A 24,207-nucleotide genomic window follows, 5' to 3' on the forward strand; every position below is an offset into this window, starting at 1 on the left:
GTGTGTGTGTGTGTATACTATAAATGATTGCACCGCTCCATTTGTATGTGTTTTGTGTTTTTGTTTGTACATGTGATGTATTGCATTGTAGATGTGCTGTAGATTAGCATGTGCATGTACATATTTTGCATGTTTCTGTGTTTCTGTGACTTATAATACCAGTGACTGAGGATGAATGTTGGTCCATTTTGCTTCTGTTTGTGTTTCAAGTGTAGGACAATGGAACAAAATGTGTGTGTGTAGCTGGTGGTTGTTGGTGTGCTGGAGTGTATGTGATGCAGCCCACAGTCTGTGAGGATCATGGGACGTTTGCGTGTGTGTGCGTGTGACCATCTCTCCACTTCACTAGCATTTGCAGAGCGCAGGGCGAAGAGTTTCAACCGATCCTGGAGCGATCCGACCCCTGTCAAACAAGACTCCCTAAACGACTCAAAAGACAGTGAGTCCATCTGTACACACACTTACACATGCCACTTTGACACACTAAGCATATCAAGATCACAGCATAAAATAATTGACAACACTAGTTAATACTTATTCACACTGCAAGGCTGCATTTATTTGATCAAAATGCAGTAAAAACCATGTTTTTGTGAAATATTATTACAATTTAAAATAATAAGTGTTTTCTTTTTGAATGTATTTAAAAATGTAATTTATTCCTGTGATGACAAAGCCGAATTTTCAGCATCATTACTCCAGCGTGTAGTATTACATGATAATTCAGAAATCAGAAACATTTCTTCTTATTTATATTTTCATGGATTTTTTTTCAGAAAAGAAGAAAAATCTGCATTTGCTTTAAATATAATTTTTGTTACAAATTGAATAGTCATTACTGTCACTTTTGATCCATATAATGCATCCTTGCTGAATAGAAGTATTAATTCTTTAAAAAATGTACTGACCTCAAACTTTTAAACGTTTTTAACCGTTTCAGTCAAAAGTTTTTGAACAGTAATATTTTTAAAGAAGTCTTATCTGCTCACCAAGCCTGCATTTATTTGATCCAATGTACACTTTGAAATATATGTTTTCTTTAAATGTATTTAAAAATGTTATTTATTCCTGTGTTTTCAAAGCTGAATTTTTAGCATCATTACTCCAGTCACATGATCCTTCAGAAATCATTCTAATATTCTGATTTGCTGCTCAAAAACCATTTATTATTTTTATTATCATGTTGAAAATAGCTGAGTAGAATTTTTTCAGGTTTCTTTAATGAATAGAAAGTTCAGAAGAACAGCATTTATCTGAAATAGAAATATTTTGTAACATTGTAAGTGTCTTTATCATCACTTTTGATCAATTTCAAGCATCCTTGCTGAATAAAAGTATAAATTTGTATAATTTCTCTTCCCCCCAAAAATAGAAATAAATAAAAAGTTTTTTTGAGCAGCAAATCAAAATATTAGAATGATTTCTGAAGGATCATGTGACTAATGATGCTAAAAATTCAGCTTTGAAATTACAGGAATAAATTACATTTTAAAATATATTCATAAAGAAAACAGTTATTTTACAGTACCAATATTTTTAATTTGACTGTTTTTGATTTACTTTGGATGAAATAAATGCAGGTTCGGTGGGCAGAAGAGACTTCTTTAATAAACATTAAAAATCTCACTGTTCAAAAACTTTTGACTTGCAGTGTAAATAAAATCATCACGTTACGATCAGAAACCTTCTTCCACTTGCATATTCCCGTTCCTCCTCTGCTCTTGATGCTGATCCTGTTTGTCTGTCTTCCTCTGAGCGTGGTTCTGTCCCGAATATGTGCTCCTCTCTTTCTCTTTCTGTGAGTATCTGTCCCGCCTGGAGCGTCTGGACTCTGGAGACGTATGTGTGTGTATGTTTGTGTGTGTGCGCACTGTAGAATTCTGTGTCAGCATGTTAACTCTGTGTAGTTTGTCTTTGGTCTTATTTTTGTCATCATGTTTGTTTTTGCCACCTGTGTCTTTAGGGAGCCTGACGAATGATTGTGAACATTTGACTTGCAGTTGTAATATTTGTATGTTGGCTTCTCTCTGTCTGTTTTCTCTCTCTTTAGCTGCCTGGTTTTCTGTGGTGTACTGATATTCTATTCTCTCCCTTATACCACCAATACTACAGTTTCTCATAGAAGTTTTACATTTATTGCTTTAGTTAGGTGTACAGTACTTCTATAAACTGTATTTAAATGGACTGCAGTTAAACAAGTGATTCAGGAATTTTTTTAAGTTTCGTGTTGTATAGGTATAGGCATACTTGGCATGAAGAGGCCTTTTCAGCAAATTAATGCTGCATTTTTTTAGCCGTTAAAGGGAGAGTTCACCCAAAGATGAAAATGCTGTCATCATTTTGTCACCCTCATGTCATTCCAAACCCACAATCTGTTATTTGTAGTGGAAAATGAAGAAATAAATGCTTCCATACATGAAAAGTCAGCCATCCAAAGTCAGACTTTCAAGTCCAGAGCACATTTTCATTAAAAATAATTTTTTTGATTATAATTTATATACTGTCATAGTATTTATTGATATTTTTTAATTAGTAATTTTTGGTATTACTAAACTTGGTTTTACCAACTTATTTCATATTATATTTCATAAGCCAGTTCCCAAGGCAACATTTCTATTTTTTTTCTGTGATTTTAATCTAAAATTAGTTTCATTGGGAAAAAATATTTTCTACATTTTTGTGTTATTTTTATTTTTATTCTGTTTTGACATTTTTAGAAGTTTGAGCTTTTAGAAAGTTGTGGTTAATATTAACTGATCTTATGTTGGATTTCCTAAAATATCTCTCTTCATGTTCCACATAAGATATAACAGCATAACGGTTTGGAAGAACATTTTTGGGTGAACTTTTCCTTTTACCAGGATAACAACTCCTAACATGGAAGCAACCTGAGTAAAAGCCAACAGTTCAATTACTGCAGTCCATGTAAACAAATTCACGGTCAATCTGTCTTATCTTTGTTCCAACTGTTCTCAACCTTTCTCTTTCTCCACTGCTCTTTCCTCTTCTCATTCCTCGCTTGCCTCTTTGTTCCCTTCTTCTCTTTGTCTGCCTTTGGCTGTCTCTGCATCCATCATTGAACTGTCTCTCTCTGCTGTGTTGTGTGGTGCTACAGGTGGGGATCTGCAGACAACCTGCGGTACTCCAGAGGAGGGTGGATGTGAAGACATGGACTGGGAGGAGGAGAGAGAGATGGAGAAACTGGCGTGTGAGGGGGACGACTTCATCCCTCCTAAAATTATGGTATGTAGTTTAATTTTCTTTAAAAAATATATATTTTTCTTTTTAATACAATTCGGATTTTAATTTTGTTTAATTTTAAAGTAATTTTATTTTACTTTTGATTAGGGGTTTGAGCACGTAGTGCTAAAATCCTATTGTAATTGTTAAAATGGTCACAGACCAGCGATCTTCATGTAAAACTGATTGTGCAGAGCAAACCGTAAGTCGTAAGGATTTGAAACTTGGAGGAATGGTAGTACTCACACCGCTGACAAAGTGACCAAGGCTCGCCCCAATCGACCTGACGGGGGCGCTACAGCGAACAAAAGTAATATCTAATAGCTCATAATTCCTAAACCGTCAATCGCAGTTTGAAGTGTCTTATGTCACTGGAACACCTGGCTAAATTTGAAAAACCTACTACTGCGAACTAGTCCTAGGTTTTTCACCCAATCAGAGCCAAACCAGTGCAGAAAGATGCTCTGGAGAGTAAATATCTATAATTATCAAAAGAAAAATTAGAAAAAAAAAAAAAAAAAAAAAGAAAAATTAGAACTTTCAACTCACCGTCCTAAAGGGATGCCAAAGCGTTTGAAAGGCGCAGGGCCACTTTTAGTAAAATGCTTATAACTCTTGAACGGAATGAGATATCTCCACCAAACTCAGAACATGGAAATGGATGTGCACGTTCTTGGTCCAAATTGACACTATTGTCTATAAGGACATTTGCATATCTCAAAAAACATGGCTGCCATTGGGTGACGAATTTTGTGCACGATGCTGATGGGAACGAAACTCCTTGGGCCTGTTCGATTCACAGACCAAAAAGTCAGAAATTAGAAAGAAATCTGACATTTTCAAGGGCGTAAACAATTGTACGTCACACATTTTTTTGCACATACAGGCAAAATTCATCTCATATGATAGAACTCCTTATTCCGGACAACTTTGCCTCTACCACTGCAACCACTGCTGTCAGTCAAATAGTTTGTTAAATGATTGAGAAGAACCTACTTTTGCGAACTAGTCCTAGATTTTCTGCCCCAAATGAAACCAAACCAGTGCAGAAAGATTCTCTGGAGAGTAAATATCAATAATTATCAAAAAAAAGTTGAACGTTCGACTGACTGTCGCAAAGGGATGCCAAAATGTCAGAAAGTGGCAGGGCCACTTTTAATAAAATGCCTATAGCTTCTGAACGGAATGAGATATTTCCGCCAAACTCTGAACACTTATGTAAGAGCTCAATCTGAGGTGACAGGACAAAAATCAGAGTTGGGCCACTTGGTGGTGCTATTAGAGGGGGGAAAAAAAACATAAAATGGCTATAACTGTGCAACTATTTGTCCTTTCAACTTTAAAATCTGTGTGCACGGTCTTGGTCCAGAGTGCCACAAATGTCTATAAGGACATTTTCATATCTCAAAAAACATTGCCGCTGTTGGCCAGTGAAGTTTGAGCACCTGTTAGACAAGGTTAACAGAGGCTGATCGGAACAAAACTCGGACGGTTTGTTTGACTCACGGTCTTAAAGGTCTGAGAGAAATTTGAAAGAAATTGGCCACTGGGGGGTGATATCATATTTTTTTAAGGGCATAAACGATTGTACATCACACGTTTTTTTTTTACACATACGCATGATATTCATATTATACAATAGAACTCCTCATTCCGGATAACTTTGCCTCTAGAACCACTGCTGTCAGTCAAATTGTTTGTTAAATGATTGAGAAGATGTCAAAAACCTACTTTTGCGAACTAGTCCTTGGTTTTTTGCTAAATCTGAAAAAACTCTCCCTGGACTATCTAGGTCAATAATAAAAACTTTGGGAAGCCGTAACTCTGTTGTTTAGAAAAGTGGCCTGTCTAAATTTACCCAAAATCCTATAAAACCTAACAGAAAACTCAAAACTTCACAAAACCTGGTGAGCACATACTGTGACAGGTGAGTTTTTAGGAGCACAGCTGGTGCTATAATACTTAAAAATGACTTAAAAACATTGTATTTCTATAGTAAATGACCTGGATTTGCCAAAAATCATTGATTTAGCTGGGTACAGCCTTTTTTAAAAATATGTCATGTCTTTTTCCTTATATGCTTAAATGCCTTAAGCACTTAAACCCTGGTAATTGCTGCTTGTATATTAACTTTACAATGTTAGTTTAACTGAATAAATTATTTTTAAATAATTTTGTTTTATTTTAGTAATATTTTTTATTTTAAGTAATATTATTGAATCATGTTCTTATTTTTAATGTTAATTTAATATATTATAGCTTACATTTAATTCTTAATGGTAATTCTTCTTTCACTTTTGTATCCTCTAGCTGATCTCATCTAAAGTTCCTAAAGCAGAATATGTTCCCAACATCATTCGAAGGAACGACCCATCCATTATACCCATACTCTATGTAAGTCAAGCCAGTCTTCACCCTACATCGCACAGTATTACATGACACATCATTCAGAAATCCCTTTTGACCATTTACAGTAAAACAAACTTGTAGAGTTAGTGGATTTTCTCCAAAAAGACACTTGAAACTAAGCTAAAGGCCTAAAGGCACTGTATAGGATGTGATACAAAAGAACACATCACAAGTTATGACCAAACTGATAGCAAACACAATAGTAAATGACAACACGTCCTCAACAACACAAAGAAAAGCAGGAGCCAGTAATGTTATCTGAACCGGACGAGTGTGAAATAGAGATTAGAGACATTAAGCATGATACAAAGAACATTTTCCCTTCAGAATGAGTCTTATCTGTGTGTTTGTATTGATTGATTTCATTATTTTTATCTCCAGGATCATGAGCATGCCACGTTTGATGATATTTTGGGTATGTAGCTTCATGTGTGTTGTTTTTTGCTGTGTTTGCTGGTGTGCTTTTGTTGTGTGTTTTCGGCACTTTACCCCTTGCCTGGTTATTTCACTGTGCAATGACGCTGGGCTTTGTATTGATTTTTGCACCAGTCAGCATGAGAAACACAAAAACAATTGGATTCCTGATAAATGACACGGGATCAGAGAGGTGCCTATATTTTCTAGTGACTGTTTTACGGCAGTGACTGTGTAAAATCTGTGGTGATGAAGTTTTATTCAATGTGTTTTGGAGTCAAACAGAGGTCACCCTTGGGGGAAATGATAAAACAAAAATAAGTATATTAATTTAAAGTTTTAAATCAGCAATACAAGAGTATGAGGGTTGCATGAGATTTGGAAATGACCTGATTTTTTTTTTTTTTTTTTTTTTTGAATAAGCTGTCAGAACAGTGATTATAGACTCTTACATTTAAAGTAAATGTAAATGCACTCAATATGACTAGCAGTGTGTTTGTTTTGTATGCAGAAGAGATTGAGAAGAGATTGACAGCCTACAGGAGGGGCTCTAAGATCTGGCGCATGCTAATCTTCTGTCAGGTAAGAGAAAAACAAAGCTCACAAACACACAAAATGACAAGAGATGAGACTGTGAGTGCAGCAGAGTGAATCTTTAGGAATAATACTTCACTGGTGTCTCAGTTTGATGATTTGTGTTTGATGTTGCGTAATGGTTGTGTGTTCAGATGGACAGAAATGCACAGGTCTGTCTTTCTCAGTTCAGAGGGCATTACTACTGGTCTTGTGTTTCTTTGAGTTTGATGTTATGTAAGGTTTCTAATGTGTAATTTTCTGTCTCAGGGCGGCCCAGGGCACCTGTATCTGTTGAAGAATAAAGTGGCCACTTTTGCCAAGGTCGAGAAAGAGGAAGACATGAGCTTGTGAGTGAGATACACACAAAAGTGTTGTCTTGATATACAAAGATAGATTTGCTCATGTGTTTGTGGTTTGCATGTAGGTTTTGGAAACGTCTGAGTCGGTTTATGAGTAAAGTGAATCCAGAGCCAAATCTGATCCACATCATGGGTTGCTACGTCCTGGGCAATCCGAATGGAGAGAAGGTATGTCAAGTTCTGCAGTATTTACGTAATGCTTGTACCTCGAGTTTCTGCATTATATTTAGAAATGGTCCCTCAGGAGCCTGCTGTGGCCATGTTCAGCTCTCATCTCTTTAGACACAGACATGCACCGACTCTATCTATCCATTTTTCTATATAACACCTCTCTGTCTGTCACCATCAAGCCTGACAGCATTTTTCCCTTGGTTATGTAACTTAAAATAACCCTTTGCTGTCCAGTACTGTATCTTTCAAAGATTTGGAGCTATGTTTACGCGTCAGCACTTTGTAATCGTCTATTCATAGCAATTTGTGAAAGTGTTCTTACTATTTTTCTGTTAAGTATACTTTAGTTTCTGGAAATAAACCCAACTTTAAGTCTGACTTTGGCGATTGTTCAAAAGCTGGTCAAAAATGACAGTGAAGACTTATATTGCAAAAGATTTCCATTTCAAATAAAATAACTCTGAAAATGTTTCAGAGCTTCCACAAAAATATTAAGCAGCAGCAAAACAGTTTTCAGCATTGATAATATTCAGTGTAATTATTGTTAACTAAAACTAGAACTAAAATGGTTATTTAAAATAATTAACTGAAATAAAAGAAAAATCGTTTCATGTTTTCTTTTAGCTCAACTTGAAATACTAAAATAAAAACTGAAATAAAAATGAATAAAAAACCTACATAGACATATTTAAATACAACAAAATTAAAAATATAAAAATAAAACCTAATTCAAAATATTATTAAAAACTAATGTAGTCAATACTACTAGAATAACAGATAATCATTAGAAATGTTTTTGAGCACCAAATCAGCATATTATAATTATTTAGTACTTAAATATATATATAAACTCATATATTTTAGCTAGTTATCAAGGCATCATTTAAAGTTTCTTTTAGTTTAACTATTAAAATAACTAAAAAAATAACTAAAAAACAAAAATATGACAAAAACTTTAACTGAAATTAAAATAAAAAAATAAAATACAAAAAAACTATAACAGTATAGCAATGATACTAAAATAACACTGAAAATATTAAGAAATGTTTTTGAGCACCAAATCAGCATATTGGAATTATTTTGGTACTTGTATATGTATAAAAACATATATTTCAGATAGTTATCAAGGCATAATTTAATGTTTCTTTTAGTTTATTTACTAAAATAAATAAAAATGAATACAAAAATATTAATTTTTATATATTATATATATATAATTTTTAGCTTAAGTACTAAAATAACTAAAATGGAAATATAAATGAATAAGAACTGTATGCATTTAAAAAAAAGAGCAAAATTACTAAAACCTATTTACTAAAATAAATAAAAAATAAATAAAATGAATACTATATATATATATATATATATATATATATATATATATAATTTTTTGTTTAGTACTAAAATAACTAAAACGGAAATAAAAACGAATAAGAACTGTATGCATTTAAAAAAACTGCAAAATTACTAAAACTGTAACTGTAACAAAAAATAATTTTAATTTAAAAAATGGCAAAAACAGCAAAATTACTAAAACTTTAACTAAAACAAAAACTTCAATAATAAATTACAAAACCAGCTAAATTACTAAAACTTTAACTAAAACGAAAATTTTAATAATCAGAAGAAAACATAAAATGACAAAAACTACAACATTAGTAAAACTTTAACTAAAATCAAATTTTTTATAATTAAAAACAAAAAAATTACAAACAGCAAAATTACTAAAACTTTAACTGAAATTAAAATTTGCTATAAAAAATGTAAAAATAAAAACTAATTCCAAAAATAATAAAAACTACACCAGTATAGCAATTATACTAAAATAACACTGAAAATAATTACGAAACGTTTTTTGAGCACTGAATCAACAAATTAGAATGATTTCTGAAGAATCATGTGACACTCAAACCTCAGCTTTGCATCACAGGAATAAATGACATTTTAAGAAATGTTATCATAGAAAATTGTTCTTTTAAAATGTAATAATATTTAAGAATAATATTCCTGTTTTTGCTGTATTTTCGATTACATATACACAACCTTGGTGAGCATTAGAGATTTCCTGTATTTCAAAACATTAAAAAAATCCCAAACTTACAAAATGTAGTGAATACAACACTCAAACTAGTGGATGTGATCATTAACATCTAATCTGAGACTTCCTTAACTGTTGGACACAGATCTCCATCTGTCCTTTAGGGTCAGCCTTGACTTTCAGCTCTCTCCGTCTGTTTGGTAGCCTGATGAGTGTTATATGACAGGAGCCCCAAGATTACGCCCCAAGGACACATTCATGCCGCCCTTGGAACCTAATGTACGAATGCGTTTCTATGGAGACCGTTTCGGCGTAAATCTCATTCGCCGTGCGTCATCGCCCAAGAGGCGCCGCCGTTCCTGAGAATTGCGTTTGCGTACGTGCTTGTGATTGACACAAGGAGGATGACTGACTTGTGTGAGTTCGTGAACGCATGCTGGGTGTTCTTCAGACAGAATCTGGCAAATATCAATGTACGTTTATCTCAAATGAGAGCTCTATGAATATTGCAGCATTTGTTTGTGGCGTCCCCCATAGCATTCCATCTTCATACATTCTGCAAGGCACAGGGTGAGCTGGAAGAGAAAATCTGTGTCTGTAACCTCATCTTTAATCTCTGTCTGGGTTCTGAAGGCACTGAGAGCATTGCATGGATGTTAAGATCTTAACTGGGCTCTTTTGAAGGTTCTCGTTTACCCTTCCAGTTGCCCGTGTGAGATTTATCCAGGGCCACAAACACAGAGGCTGCCATTATCCCTAACTAACCTCTTCGAGTCAAAGAGCGAGTGAAGGAGAGAGTGAGAGAGCCGTGTGAGGGGGAGAAAAAAGCGGATTATTAATGTCTTGGCTTATCATCTGCCAACAGCTGTTCCAGAAACTGAAGAACCTGATGAGGCCTTATTCTGTCAGGTTTGAGTCACCGCTGGAGCTCTCCGCTCAGGGTAAGAGCGTCTGCAATAAAACTGCTGAAATGCGCTTATGCTCACACTCCTACATGCAAATAAACATGCATAAACAGACTCTTCCTTGCATGATTTGAAATCTAGTATATTTTAATGAAGGAATAGTGATATACATACACTGCATGTTATTTGAAGGGATATTTTTCACTCACAGTTTGAACAAAAATATTAAGCAGCACAACTGTTTTCAAAATCAGTAATTATTAGAAATGTTTCTTAAAGGGATAGTTCACCTAAAAATGACAATTCTGTTTGTTCATCTTTGGAATGCAAATTGAGATATTTTTGATGAAATCTAAGAGCTTTCTGACCCTGCATAGACAGCAACGCAACAAGTTCAAGGCCCAGGAAGAAGTAAGGACATTTTTAAAATAGTCAATAGTTCTTCTCATTCGTGTCAGTCTTTGACGCGCATTCACGAGAGTACCACGACACACAAAAAGTAATTTCGTAGCTTCATAAAAATAAGGTTGAACCACTGGTGTCACATGGACTATTTTAACAATGTCCTTATGACCTTTCTGGGCCTTGAACGTGTTGGTTGCGTTGCTGTTGATGCCGAGTCAGAAAGCTCTCGGATTTTATCAAAAATATTTGTGTTCCAAAGATGAATTTTCATTTTTGGGTGAACTATAACTTTAAGCACCAAATCAGCATATTAGAATGATTTCTGAAGGATCGTGTGACACTGAAGACTGGTGTAATGGCTGCTGAAAATTCACCTTTTTCTTCACAGGAATAAATTCTATTTTAAAATATATTTAAATAAAAAAAAACAGTAATATTAGGGATGTATCAAAATCTCACAATGCAATAATATCGCAATATGAAGTCCACAGCACGATATTCACTGCGATATTTAAAAAAAGAAAAGACAAATGAATTCAAAAAAATTTACAATTTTGATTTTAAAGTTAAATTATTCTATCTAATGCACTTTGAGAGTTGCAAAGAGCTCCAACCCATGTTCTTAACTAAGAAAATCCGTGAATTGACTTGTACCTGAACTTTAAAGGGGACTCGATCCTCTTTTTGTTTGTGATATACTGTCTCAGTCTAATTTATAGGGATGTCCCGAACCTGCTGTTCAGGTTTTTTTGCCCTCGAGTCCGAGTCCAAGTCATTTGATTCTGAGTATCTGCCGATACCGAGTCCCGATCCGATACTTCTATAATACATAAAAAATAAGGAACATCCTGGATCTGTTTCTTCGCTCTTCTTTATTCTTTTTTTATTTAATTCACCTTATTCAAACAGAGCACTTCTGTGAGGTAGCTTGAACAATCAAGTAATAAGTTACATAAATTCTTCACTTCTGGACATTAGTGCAACAGTAAATATAAAAAAAGTCTAAGACAAAAACAAATAGCACCTCAACTTAGACTGTTGCATTTCTAAACACACGCTAATCTCGAGTTCACTGCATCACTGTGAACTGAGCCGTTCTGAGGTGCAGAAAACACCGGATTACAAGCTGATCGTCTGAAAGAAGTGCCTGCTTTGCTTTATGCATAGCGAAAACAGACTTGATGAAGGGATTAAGCCATATTGCGCTTTCGGGTTTAGTTCATTTGACAGATACTGTGCCAAAACATAATGGACCAAAACCCAACTTTAAAAACCTTTTACGTTAGAATAAGATATGTTTAAATATATTTTAAAAACTGCACTTACCTATCGTTTCATATCGTCATGTGACCACAATAATATAGAGACAGTTTTGCTATCGCGATATCAGTTTGTTCTCTTTTTCTGATAACCCTTGTTCAACGTAAGAGATTACATTAATTATATTTTACTTGTCCTTGCCCCTCTCTTTCTCTGACTCTCAATTGTCTCCCTTCATTCTCTATAATTTCTCATCTGTCTTTATCTATATTGTCCCTCACTGCCAGTGTTGTTTTCGTCAACGATGACGATGACGAAATCATTTCGTTGACGCCACTTTTTTTCATGACGATAACGAGACGATGACGAGATAAAAATGGCTCGTTGATGACTAAAACATGACGAGACGTGTGTGAGTTTTCGTTGACGAGACGAGAATAGACGAAAATGTTAGTGGGTGGTCCGTCAGACGTTTAAAATGCATGACATTTCCGCTTATTGTGCATGCCAATCAAAACCTAAAACGAAACTGCCGCTATGGCAAGCCGTTTTAGCATTAAATACTCTTTACAATACTAGTATGGCAAGCCGTTTTAGCATTCCATCCTTGTTTGTCTTTTATGTTTTAAAACATTCCTTCATTATTGTTGAAAATAGTCGATCCGGAAGCTCACATTGTGTTGAACTATAGATCTGCTATTTTCAGAACTTACAAGTGACACTACCCAACAGCAAAATACTTACTGACCTACATTAATTTGTTAAAAGACTACTTTTTCCCTTTTTTTGACTAAAACTAGACTAAAACCTTTTTGACTTTTCGTCGACTAAAACTAGACTAAAACCTTTTTGACTTTTCGTCGACTAAAATTGGACTAAAACTATCACATATAGAAGTGACTAAAATTTGACTAAAACTATTAAGCATTTTAGTCAAAAAGACTAAGACTAAATCTAAGATGGTTGTCAAAAACAACACTGCTCACTGCATGCTGTTTTCCAATTACCGCCTGAGCAAATCTATATGGAAGTGTCGTGCTCACATTAAATTCGCTGAATGTATTCCAGAATCATATATCCCTCCCTCTCTGTTCCCCTCTTTTTTTTTTTAGGCAAAGAAATGATTGAGATGTACTTTGACTTCCGTCTGTTTCGACTTTGGAAAACCCGGCAGCACTCAAAACTCCTCGACTATGAAGATCTCTTGTGACCCCACGCGGGTCAGCGTGTAGCATTGCGGGCAGGACGTCCCACTGTAAAACTCCACCAGCTTTCATTGTGGAGTACAGGAGGAAGAGGAGTGGAGATGGACGCAGCCATCACTGCGTCTCGAGTATTGTTTATTTCAGCTCACCTCTGTGGACTTCAGCCGCCTACGAACGGTAACACACGAAAACAAAAAAAAGTGGCAAATGGTTCAAAACACGAGAAAAATCCAGATCTACAATATTTTTCTTCTCTAATGGAGAAAGGAGAAGCCGTTTCTCAGAACTGGTTGGCAGTTTTTTTGTTTTTAAACTAACATTTATCAATCACTAGCCGAGACCGTTGTGCTTACAAAAGTGTCACGCCGAAACTCACCTACCAGAACACACAAAAATGGTCCTATATGAAATAACAACTAATATATCGGTATACATACAGGATATACATCTCATGAGTATATAGAGTAGCTATAGTCATGCAAATAATCTAAATGTCAATGGTACACAATTTACTTTTTCAATGTTTATTGTTGTGGTCTTTCTAATGAACTATTTTGAAAAACTCAGGTTTTAGGCTTTACGGATATATTAATTACTCCCCTATCCAGATGTGAGAAAGTCATTTAGGTGGAAAGAATGTACATTCTGTCAACATATGTGATCATTTCAGAGGTTTAGGAATCTTTCATCGTGTTTATTAGTGTCTCCATATTATACGGCAGTATCTGACCCTCCATTGAAAAACATAGACCCACACTGGAAAACAATCATTCGCAGTCCCCAAACTGGAAAATCGTGACTTCCAGACATATATTAATAGAAACACTGACCTCAATATAGCCAGATATCTACACCAGGTGCACCTGAAGCGTCAGCAAGAACATCGCATTACAGAGAGACGTTACAGAATTGCTAAAATAAGCGCTTGTGTCAATGTGTTCATAACAATTAGGCTGTTTTCACACTTGGTCTGAACCTGTCTGTCTTTAAACATAGTGTTCGGCTTCAAATGGCATTATATGTGCGCCTTCATCATGTGTACACTAGCAGTCAAAAGTTTTTGAACAGTAAGATATGTAAAGGTTTTTAAAGAAGTCTCTTCTGCTTACCAAGCCTGCATTTATTTGATCCAAAGTACAGCAAAAAAGTAAAATCCTCAGATATTTTTACTATTTAAAATAGCTGTTTTTTATTATTTGAATATATTTTAGAATGTAATTTATTCCTGTGATTTCAAAGCTGAATTTTTAGCATAATTACTCCGGTCAAATGATCCTTCAGAAATCATTCTAATGTGCTTATTTGCTGTTCAAGCAACATTTTTGATTAGTATGATTCTTTGAAATGAATTGAAAGATCCAAAGATCAGCATTTATCCGAAAAAAATAAAAAGCTTTTGTAACATTATACACTATACCATTCAAAAGCTTTTAGTCAATATAACTTTTTTTTTTTTTTTGGGAAAGAAATTATAGAAATGAATACTTTTATTTTGTAAGGATGCTTTAAATTGATCAAAAGTGAAGAGTAAAGACATTTATAATGTTACAAACGATTTCTTTTTTAGATAAATGCTGTTCTTGTGAACTTTCTATTAATCAAAGAAACCTGAAACAGTTCTACTCAGCTGTTTTCAACATAATATAATAATAATAAATGTTTTTTAGCAGCAAATCAGAATATTAGAATGATTCCTGAAAGATCATGTGACTGCAATAATGATGCTAAAAAAAGCTTTGAAATTACAGGAATGAATAACATTTTAAAATACATTCAAGTATAAAACAGATTTTAAATAGTAACAATATTACATTTTTGGTGACTGGTAGTGTACCTCAATATCAAAAAGGGAATTCACTTTAGTACTGCCTTTCAAAAGAAATTGATACTTTATTCAGCAAGGATGCATTAACTTGATCGGAAGTGACAGTAAAGACAATTTTAATGTTGCAAAAGATATCTATTTTAAATGAATGCTTTTCTTTGTCAAAGAATTGTGAAAAAAGTATCACTGTTTCCACAAAAATAAGCAGCACAACTGTTTTTCGCCATTGATACTAATAAGACATTTTTATTGAACAGCAAATCAGCATATTAGAATGATTTCTGATGGATCGTGTCTGGAGTAATGATACTGAAAATTCAGATAGATTTGAATATATATTTAAATAGAAACTGCTTATTCAAAATTGCAATAATATTTCACAATATTGCCATTTTTACTGTATTTTTTAAAGAAATACATGCAGTCTTGGTGAGCAAAAATCTAACCAACCCCAAACCTTTGAATGCTAGTGTATGTGTACTAAATAATGTCATCAGTTGCTTCTGGCATCCACAAATAAGGCTAAACTACTTTTACACATGAACTCCTGTTTTCTTTTCATGATATCAGAAGCTGATTTCACCCCAACCAAATGGATTTGGGTTCACACCAGCAGCTAGTGTGAAAACAGCCTTTTTTCATATTTAGTCTAAAGCTGTTGGTGTTGTGGGTCACGAACATGCATTATTCTGAAGGTCACTATTGCCTTATGGGGCAGGATGGTATTTGATAGCCGTACATGGATAATAGACCGCTTTATGGCAGCTTGCAGGTGTAAACTCTATGCATTCTTCTTCTTCCATTAGTAGCTTTCAAAGGTTTGGAGCAACTCGGGAGTTGTTTCTCATGTGTATCCTTATGAATGTTCTAATGTACTCAGCTAATAAGCCATACCCTCTTTAGCAAGCTGCTCAGACTGATGGCTCTTTGATGTGGATGGCTTCAGGCACTCGGGAAGAACTTCCAGCTAGTTGAATGCTGGAATCTTCTCTTGTCTTGTTTTTTTTTTTTTTTTTTTTAATGTATCCACAATGCTAATTGGCTACTCCTTTGGTGTTGTTGAGGCAATCTTTAACTTAATTGATAGACAGAATAAAGTCTTGCCCCATCAGAATAAATGAAGCCGTATGTATGCTGTGCCAAGCCATTTTAGATATGAGAGGGAGAGGAAAGAAACATGCTAATAGAATATTTAATAGAACATACCATGCCAAGATGTGCACCATCTGGAAATGCATCCATTCGATACATTTGATTTAGAGATGATTTGTAAGTGTTCAATGTTAAAATACCTTCTCTTATTTTAATTTAATATGGATACGCAACAAAAAATAAGATTTATTTCCCAGAAAAGTGTAAACACTGTTGTTCAACCAATGCCATGAGCTGGGGACGGGACTAATTTGTTCATTTAATAAGGATGTAACTATACATTAATTTCCTGATTTGATTCGATACACGATATCTCCTTACGATTCGATATTCGATATTCTCGCAATGCAAACAAAGCCAAAATAAAGTTAAAGGAATAGTTCACCCAAAAATGAAAATTCACCCTCCACTTGTTCCAAACCGGTATGTATTCCTTACAGCTGTTGGACACAAAAGATATTTTGAAGAATTTGGCCCATTTTTTGTGGGCCTTGAACAGCAGGGTTTGTGTACAAGGTGCTTAAAGTGCTTGAATTTGACTTTTTGAAATTTAAGGCCTGAAAGAACCTTGAAAATTGTAAAGAGGTACTTGAAAAGTGCTTGAATTACTGAAAGACATATCTATGAATCAAGTGTTTCATTTATTCAATAAGCACATATCTTTTCACGCAAAATTCACAGGATTAAAAAAAACATAATACTTTTTTTTTTTTGCTTATTTCAGTTAACGTCATAAAACTAGAGCTAAGCCAGTAGTAGTACTGACAATGTCGTGCAAACATGGCAAAGACGTAAACAGAGGAACAGATGAACTGAATCAATTGAGTGAGCCATTCACGCTGGATTGGAACCATTCTGATTGATTCAAATTTGTGACTTTGATCAATTATTTAGGTATAATAAGTCATTTGCTAGTAAAAGTCAGATTGAATTAAAAGAGAGCCATTTTTTTTTTTCGATATTGATTGTAACGATTTTAAAAAGCACATATAGTGATAGGTGAAACAGCTTTTCGAAACTCTGAATCAGTTAAACCAATGCGTCGCAAAATTATTTGGAAGCACTCCAATCGGATCGCGTATACCGTATTGCATATCGCAAATCATTTGATTCAGATCGCGACTTCAGAGTGCAGAATTTAGATCGGGTTGGTGAATCATTCCATGAATTGAATGTTTCAAATCAAATGATTCATGATTCTGTGCTCTGAGTACTGACGTGAAATGATGGTTTGTGAATCATTATTCAGATTGGGAGCGTGGATTGCAAATAATTTGATTTAGATCAGAACCTTAGAGCAGGTTCATGAATCTTTTGCTTTATATCGGAACCTAAGAGCGCAGAGCGCGAATCATTCGATTCAGACTGGGCCTTCGGTGCAGGTTCGTGAATCATTTGATTCATTGGGAAAGAAAGGACTTTGGAGCACGTATGGTGATTTGATTCAGATCAGGACTTCACAGCGTGCAATTTAGATCAGAACGGGTTTGTGAATCATTTCATGCATTGAATGATTCAAATCAAATGATTCCCGATACGTGATCTGAAGTCCCAATCTAAATCTAATGATTTGCGATCCAGCGCTATGAGTCTTGATCTGAAATGATGGTTCGTGAGTCATTATTCAGATCAGGACTTCGGAGCATGGATCGCGAATCATTTGAGTTAGTGCGGAACCTTGGAGCAGGTTCGTGAATCTTTTGCTATATATCGGAACCTAGGATTGTGGATCATGATTTATTTGATTCAGATCGGGTCTTTGGTGCAGGTTCGCAAATCATTTGATTCATTTCAGGACTTTAGAAAGTGTGTGGCAAATCATTTGATTCAGATCTGGACTTTGGAGTGTGTGATTTAGATTGGAACGGGTTTGTGAGTCATTTCTTGAATTGAACGATTCAAATTGAATGATTCACGCTCAAGTTTCGTGAATCATTATTCAGATTGGGACTTGGGAGCGTGGATTGCGAATCATTTGATTTAGATCAGCAACTTGGAGAAGGTTCGTATATCTTTTGCTTTATTCTGGAACCTAGGAGCGCAGATCGCAAATCATTTGATTCAGAATGGGCCTTCGGTGTGAGTTTGCGAATCATTTGATTTATTTTGGGACTTTGGAGCATGTATGGTGAATAATTTGTTTCAGATCGGGACTTTGCTGCGGGTTTGTGAATCTTTTGCTTTATATTGAGTGTGGATCACAAATTTAGTGGTTTCTCAAATCTTTTTTTCTGATTTTTCTCCTTAAAAGAAAACATCAAACAGTTAATGCTGAACAGTTATAAAAACAAAAAGAGAAAAGAAAGTATACACAAATACAACTCCTTTAAAAACAAATCCTTTATAGTAAAAGTGTAGTATACTTTGTAATACATTTTTATCTATTATTACATAATAATTTATTTATCTTTTCTTAGAATCTGAAATAGAAGACATTGTTTCACAAGTGAAATCTCTGTTTGAAGTCCTAGAAAATCATAAAAGTAGTGCTTGAAAGGTCTTTGAAAGTCCTGGAATTTCATTTTACAGTATCTGTACGAACCCTGATGCAGGGTCAGAAAGCTCTTGGATTTCATCAAAAATATCTTAATTTGTGTCCGAAGATGAACGAAGGTCTTACGGGTTTGGAACGACATGAGGGTGAGTAATTAATGACTGAATTTTTATTTTTTGGGTGAACTATCCCTTTAAATAGTCTGCAAAGTTCCACTTGGCTTGTGTCTGGATATAGAATACAGTAGGATTCTGTTATCATAGGGGACGTTGCTCTCTGGTCTCTCTCTGGTCTAGCTGAGACACCGTTTCCCCTAAAGGGCTGCACCCTGGCTAGAAAATAGGTTGCAAATGAATTGGACCTGATCCTCAGCAATTCCAGTCATTATGGGGCCATCTGTGACTCACAGTAGGCGTCAGAGAGCCTGGCATGTCAGAGGGAAAGAGAGAGAATCTACAATCACTGAACTACAGACGGCAACATCGCACTAGCGGGAACATTTGGTGGCGAGAGTGAATGTTATCTCGGGACGTCCAGTATGAACAGAATGCATCAAATGGAGGGCAGTCGTATCACTCATGTCACGTATAACAACTGTTCTGTACGAATGTTTGCACATTTATTCATTTACTTTTTAATGAATAGTGTTTCAAAGCTGTTTGTCGATGTAGCAATATACAGTACGCAAGTCCTTTATGATGTAAATGTTAATGTTTTGAGCTTTTTACTAATTTATTATATATTTATGCTATTTATTTTGTACTTGTGCTGGACGGTAATGGCTTTTGGTTTGTGCAAAGCCTTCTTTCTTTTAGTTCTGGAAGAATTTATTTCTTCTACACATAAAGCTTTGGCAATGTCTGAGCAGTCACTTTTAAAATGATCTTTTTACCTGATTAACATCAAAAAATATCTCCCGGTAACACTTTATAATAAGGGTCAATCTGTCAACATTACTTAATGCATACACTATTATATATTATATATATAATGCTAATTAATAATGTATAATAGTGTTCATTTATAGAACCTGAATTTAAAATAGTTAATTTTTTCATTTTTAGTTTATAAAAACTCTTTACATTAACCACAGTAGTGTTAACAAATTGAACCTTATTGTAAAGCCTGCCTAAATGTCATCTATAACGCAACCGCGAATCACTAGTCCTAAAGATTTGGTGGTAGAGGTTGATTCTAAACCAGCTAACCAACAGAACGTGCATATGTTAAAATTGGCCTTGTTTGTCGACATATTTTGATGTGCATGAATGAGATCAGACGACTGCCTCAGCTTTAACAGTGTTTAGCCATCTAATGTATTCCCTTTGTTGTTGGGCCTAAACTAATTATGTGTAAAAATGTATTAAAGGAGCGGTGCTGTAATTTTTTTAGACAAAAGATTTATTTATTCAAACATACAAGGTATTTTTATGAGACTTTATGGACAACAGTATGTCAGTATTTGTTTTTATTCACAATTTTAGTAGCCTTTATTAGGCATTACGGTCAGGAAGGTATATCATATCTGGAGAAAGCTATCTGTTCTATCCATTTCTATTTATCAGCTTTGCTCATAGTCAGTTCTGCATCCAGTCCTTGCTTCTAAGAGCCCTGATGGAAGGCTTTTTGAGGCATCTGCTATTGGAAACTTACCTGGTTAAGCCAACTAGCTGATCCTTGACCTCTTGAGTACAGTATTTGCATTCATAAATCTTGCATTGGTCAGCTACAATCGTCAAATCAATCGGGTGCTTCCTGTGAGAGCACAAAGAAAAATATGAGATATTTATATTAGATTATTAGATATATATACAGTATTATTGTATATCTAATGAAAATATGGAAGCTTTTCTTCCACCATGCGATAATTGTGACAACTTATTTCACAATTCAGACTCAGAATTGAGATATACACAAAAGTGTGAGATATAAATGTCGAATTCTGAGGAAAAAAGTTAGAATTCTGTTTGTCTTGTTATTCTGAATTTATTTCTCGAAATTCAGAAAATTCTAAGAAAAGAAGTCAGAATTGTGAGATATAAACTCAGAATTATTAAATATAAACTTGTAATTGCTAAAAAGTCATTTTTAAAAGTTATTTTTTTACAATTCTGAGTTGTGAGTTTAGAGTTGCAACGTTTTATCTCACAATTCAGGCTTCTTTCTTAAAAAATCTCAAAATTGCAAGATATAAACAGAAATCTGAGAAAAAAGTCAGAATTGCAATATTATAAACTTGTCATATGTAAGTTTATATCTTGCAATTCTGAGAATTCTTAGGAAAAAAAAGTCACAATTATAAACTCACAATTTTAAGAAAATGTCATAATTGTGAAAATTAAACTTAGAACTGTAATATACATATAGAAAGTCAGAATTACAAGAAATAATCTCAGAATTACGAATTAATTTTCACAATTCAGATTGCAGGAATTTAAGTTCAAGTTTATATCTTGCAATTCTAAGAATTCTTAGGAAAAAAGTCTGAATTGTAAGATAAAAAGTCGCAATTATGAACACAATTCTGAGAAAAGTCAGTATTGGGAAAATTAAATATAGAATTCAGAGAAAAAAAATCTGAATTGTGAGATATAAACTCAGAATTCTGATATAAACAGAGTTTTAAGATTTAAACTGAAATCTGAGAAAAATTTCAGAATTGCGAGATATAAATTTAGAACTGTGAGATGTAAACTCAGAATTGTGAGAAATTAAGTACCTCACAATTTTGAGAATTCTTAGGAAAAAGAAATCAGAATTGTGAAATATAAACAAAGAATTGCAAGAAATTAAGTCTCAAGAACTCAATAATTTTGAGTTTGTATCTCGCAAACCTGAGAATTCTAAAAACAAAAAAAGTTGGAATTGTGAAACTAAGAATTGTTAAATGTAAATTGTTAAATTGCAAGATATAAACAGAAATCTGAGAAAAAAAGTTGAAACTGCACAAAATAAACTAAGAATTGTGAGATGTAAATTCAAAGTTGTGAGAAATTAAGTTTAATTTATGAGTTTATGCCTTGCAATTCTGTGTGTATATCTCACAATTTTGAGAAATCCTGGGAGGGGGAGGGGGGGGGGGGCAATAAATCAGAATTGTGAGATATAAATGCAAAATTGTGAGATATAAACAGAATTCTGACAGAAACTGCAAGAAAAGAATTGCAAGAAAAAAAGACTACATTCTGAGTTTGTCTTATAAATTGACTTTGTATCTCTGAGAATTCTTAGAAAAGAAGTCTGAATTGAGAGATAAAAAGAAAGAAAAACTCAAAATTGTGAGAAAATAGAAATGTTAACTCATGTAAACTTGTAATTGCGAGCGAGAAAATCCAAATTCTGTGAATTAATTTTTATTCAATGGCAAACAGGCTTTCATATATTTCAACTCTTCGTGATCATATACACTAGTTAATGCATCTTAAAGGTTCTCTGGCCTGTTATATACCGAATTAATATCTAGCGAGGTCGCAGTTACAGACCGGCCTTACAGTTCACTCAAAATGCTCTCGAGTAGCATAAATATCTTACGCTTTCTCTATACAACCGCTCTCACGTTTTCTCTCTCTTCCTGCCCATAACACCACGTCCCGTTCATGTGTGCGGGAAGATTAGCAGGAGCGCAGGTGCGCCAGAGCTCATTAGCTTTATGAGAGACATGATAGATGGTTTGCTTTTCACAACATTACACTCCAACCCTCTTCACATCATATGAGATTGTGTTTTATAATTGAGGAGTATGAATATTCAACAAAAAATGCATCCTTTATCGTCCGTTATTCAGTAAAGAGTAGAATGTTCTCCGTGCCACTTGAGAGATGGAGTGTGTGTACCATCAATGAAAACTGATTTATTTTTTGTCGCTCCCATGAATAATGATAACATGCTATTGTTTTTATGAGGTAGGTATTGTAGATATGAATTACATAACAGATATATCTGGTGTTGATTATGTCATTGAAATATCTACATCTGCAGATTTGTGTCTTGTGCATTTCATGGTGTAACTGAATCATTGTGCTGGAGATTTGACTCATGTGGCGATGTCTGCGGTCGCTGAAATACGAGATATTCCAACATGCTGGCACTGAACGGGTGCGAAGTGTTTCTAATGCTTTCCTTTTCTAATAAAATGTTGTTTCGATCATGCTTTGTGAGCTCTTTCTTATGAATGCTTTTTGTGTATGTTTAATTTGTATATCTGTGCCTTTATAGAAAAGGTACAATTCAACTTTTATATTTAAAACTAGATTTACCAGGCACTGTGTTTTCACTCTTTCCCTGAAGGCCATCTGGACAGGCGAGGTGAGAGCGGACAGGAGCAGTCATGAGATGAGGGGGGCGTGATCTGCTGACCTTGCTGAGCTCAAGGCTGCGGTGAGGACGCTGATGGCTTGTCACAGCACAACCTCCAGGCTTGAGCTGCAGAGATTTATCACTTATACTGTTTGCCTGTTCACTTTTACGGGCAGCGGACCACGAGAGGCTTTGGATCAGTGAACTCTCCTGTCCTCTCTCCCTCTTTATTACTTTATTCATTCACCTAAATGAGCACCTGTGGTTTAACTTACATCAGAAAGCTGATCAAATATTTGTTTTGGTGAGATTATGTAACAGGCTTTATGCATAAAATACTCATTATTTCTAATGAGGCTTGACTCAGAAGTTATATTAAGCATTAAAAACAGAAGCAGCCATATTAATTAGGTTCTTATAGCTCAAAAATGTTTATGTATGTCCACAATACTTAAGAATGTTATCTTATGTTTAAGACATTTTTAACTATATGTACTACCAGTCAAACGTTTTTGAACAGTAAGAAAGTTTGAACTGCTCACCAAGCCTGCATTTATTTGATCCGAAGTACAGCAAAACAGTATTTTGAATTATTTTTACTATTTAAAATAATTGTTTTGTATTTGAATATATTTTAAAATGTAATTTGTGATTTCAAAACTGAATTTTTAGCATCATTACTCCAGTCACATGGTTCTTCAGAAATCGTTCTAATATTCTGATTTGCTGCTTAAAAACATTTATTATTGTTATGCTGAGTAGAATTCTTTCAGGTTTCTTTGAATAGAGTTCAGAAGAACGGTATTTATCTGAAATAGAATTTTTTGTAACATTATAAATGTCTTTATCATCACTTTTGATCAAATTAACGCATCTTTGCTAAATAAAAGTATTCTTTTCTATCATTTCTTCTTTTTACAAAAGCTTTTTTTTTTCAGATAAATGATGATCTTTGGATCTTTCTATTCATTAAAGAATCCATATTGATAATAATAATAATAATAATAATACATTTTTCCTGAACAGCAAATCAGCATATTAGAAAGATTTCTGAAGGATTGTGTGACTGGAATAATTTTTCTAAGAATTCAGCTTTGAAATCACTGGAGTAAATTACATTTTAAAATATATTCAAATAGAAAGCAGTTGTTTTAAATAGTAAAAATATTTCAAAATTTAGCTTGGAGCAAGGTTCAACTATAGAAATGAAGTAGTCACATTTTACCTTATTGATTGCAATTTCTTCTCTTATGCTTATTCGCTACTGCACAATATTTCGGAGCAATACCTACAGGGCTGGTTTGATATTTCTGTGTTAACCTTAACTTTTAAATATGCACCTTTTTCTTCCCGTAAGAGCGGGCGCAGCCATTTTATGGGTCTGGCTTCCGGTCTGATCCTTGCCCAGCTATTTTTAGCTGTATTGTACAGCTTGTTTTGCTGCTTGATATTGCAAAT

General features: G+C 34.3%; 1 protein-coding gene across 1 annotated transcript in view; it reads left to right on the plus strand.

Annotated features, from left to right (window-relative positions):
- nsmfa (NMDA receptor synaptonuclear signaling and neuronal migration factor a) overlaps positions 1–12,987 on the plus strand; it is a 57,288-nt gene extending 44,301 nt beyond the window's left edge. Inside the window, exons 10-18 of the mRNA XM_073825059.1 lie at positions 350–439; positions 3,116–3,243; positions 5,551–5,634; positions 6,031–6,064; positions 6,575–6,645; positions 6,907–6,986; positions 7,064–7,166; positions 10,073–10,148; positions 12,890–12,987. Coding sequence (XP_073681160.1) covers positions 350–439; positions 3,116–3,243; positions 5,551–5,634; positions 6,031–6,064; positions 6,575–6,645; positions 6,907–6,986; positions 7,064–7,166; positions 10,073–10,148; positions 12,890–12,987 — 764 coding nt within the window. The remainder of the gene's footprint in view (positions 1–349; positions 440–3,115; positions 3,244–5,550; positions 5,635–6,030; positions 6,065–6,574; positions 6,646–6,906; positions 6,987–7,063; positions 7,167–10,072; positions 10,149–12,889) is intronic.
- The last annotated feature ends 11,220 nt before the right edge of the window (positions 12,988–24,207 follow it).

Source organism: Garra rufa, chromosome 19, assembly GCF_049309525.1.
Source record: "Garra rufa chromosome 19, GarRuf1.0, whole genome shotgun sequence".
Classification (NCBI taxonomy): Eukaryota; Metazoa; Chordata; class Actinopteri; order Cypriniformes; family Cyprinidae; genus Garra; species Garra rufa.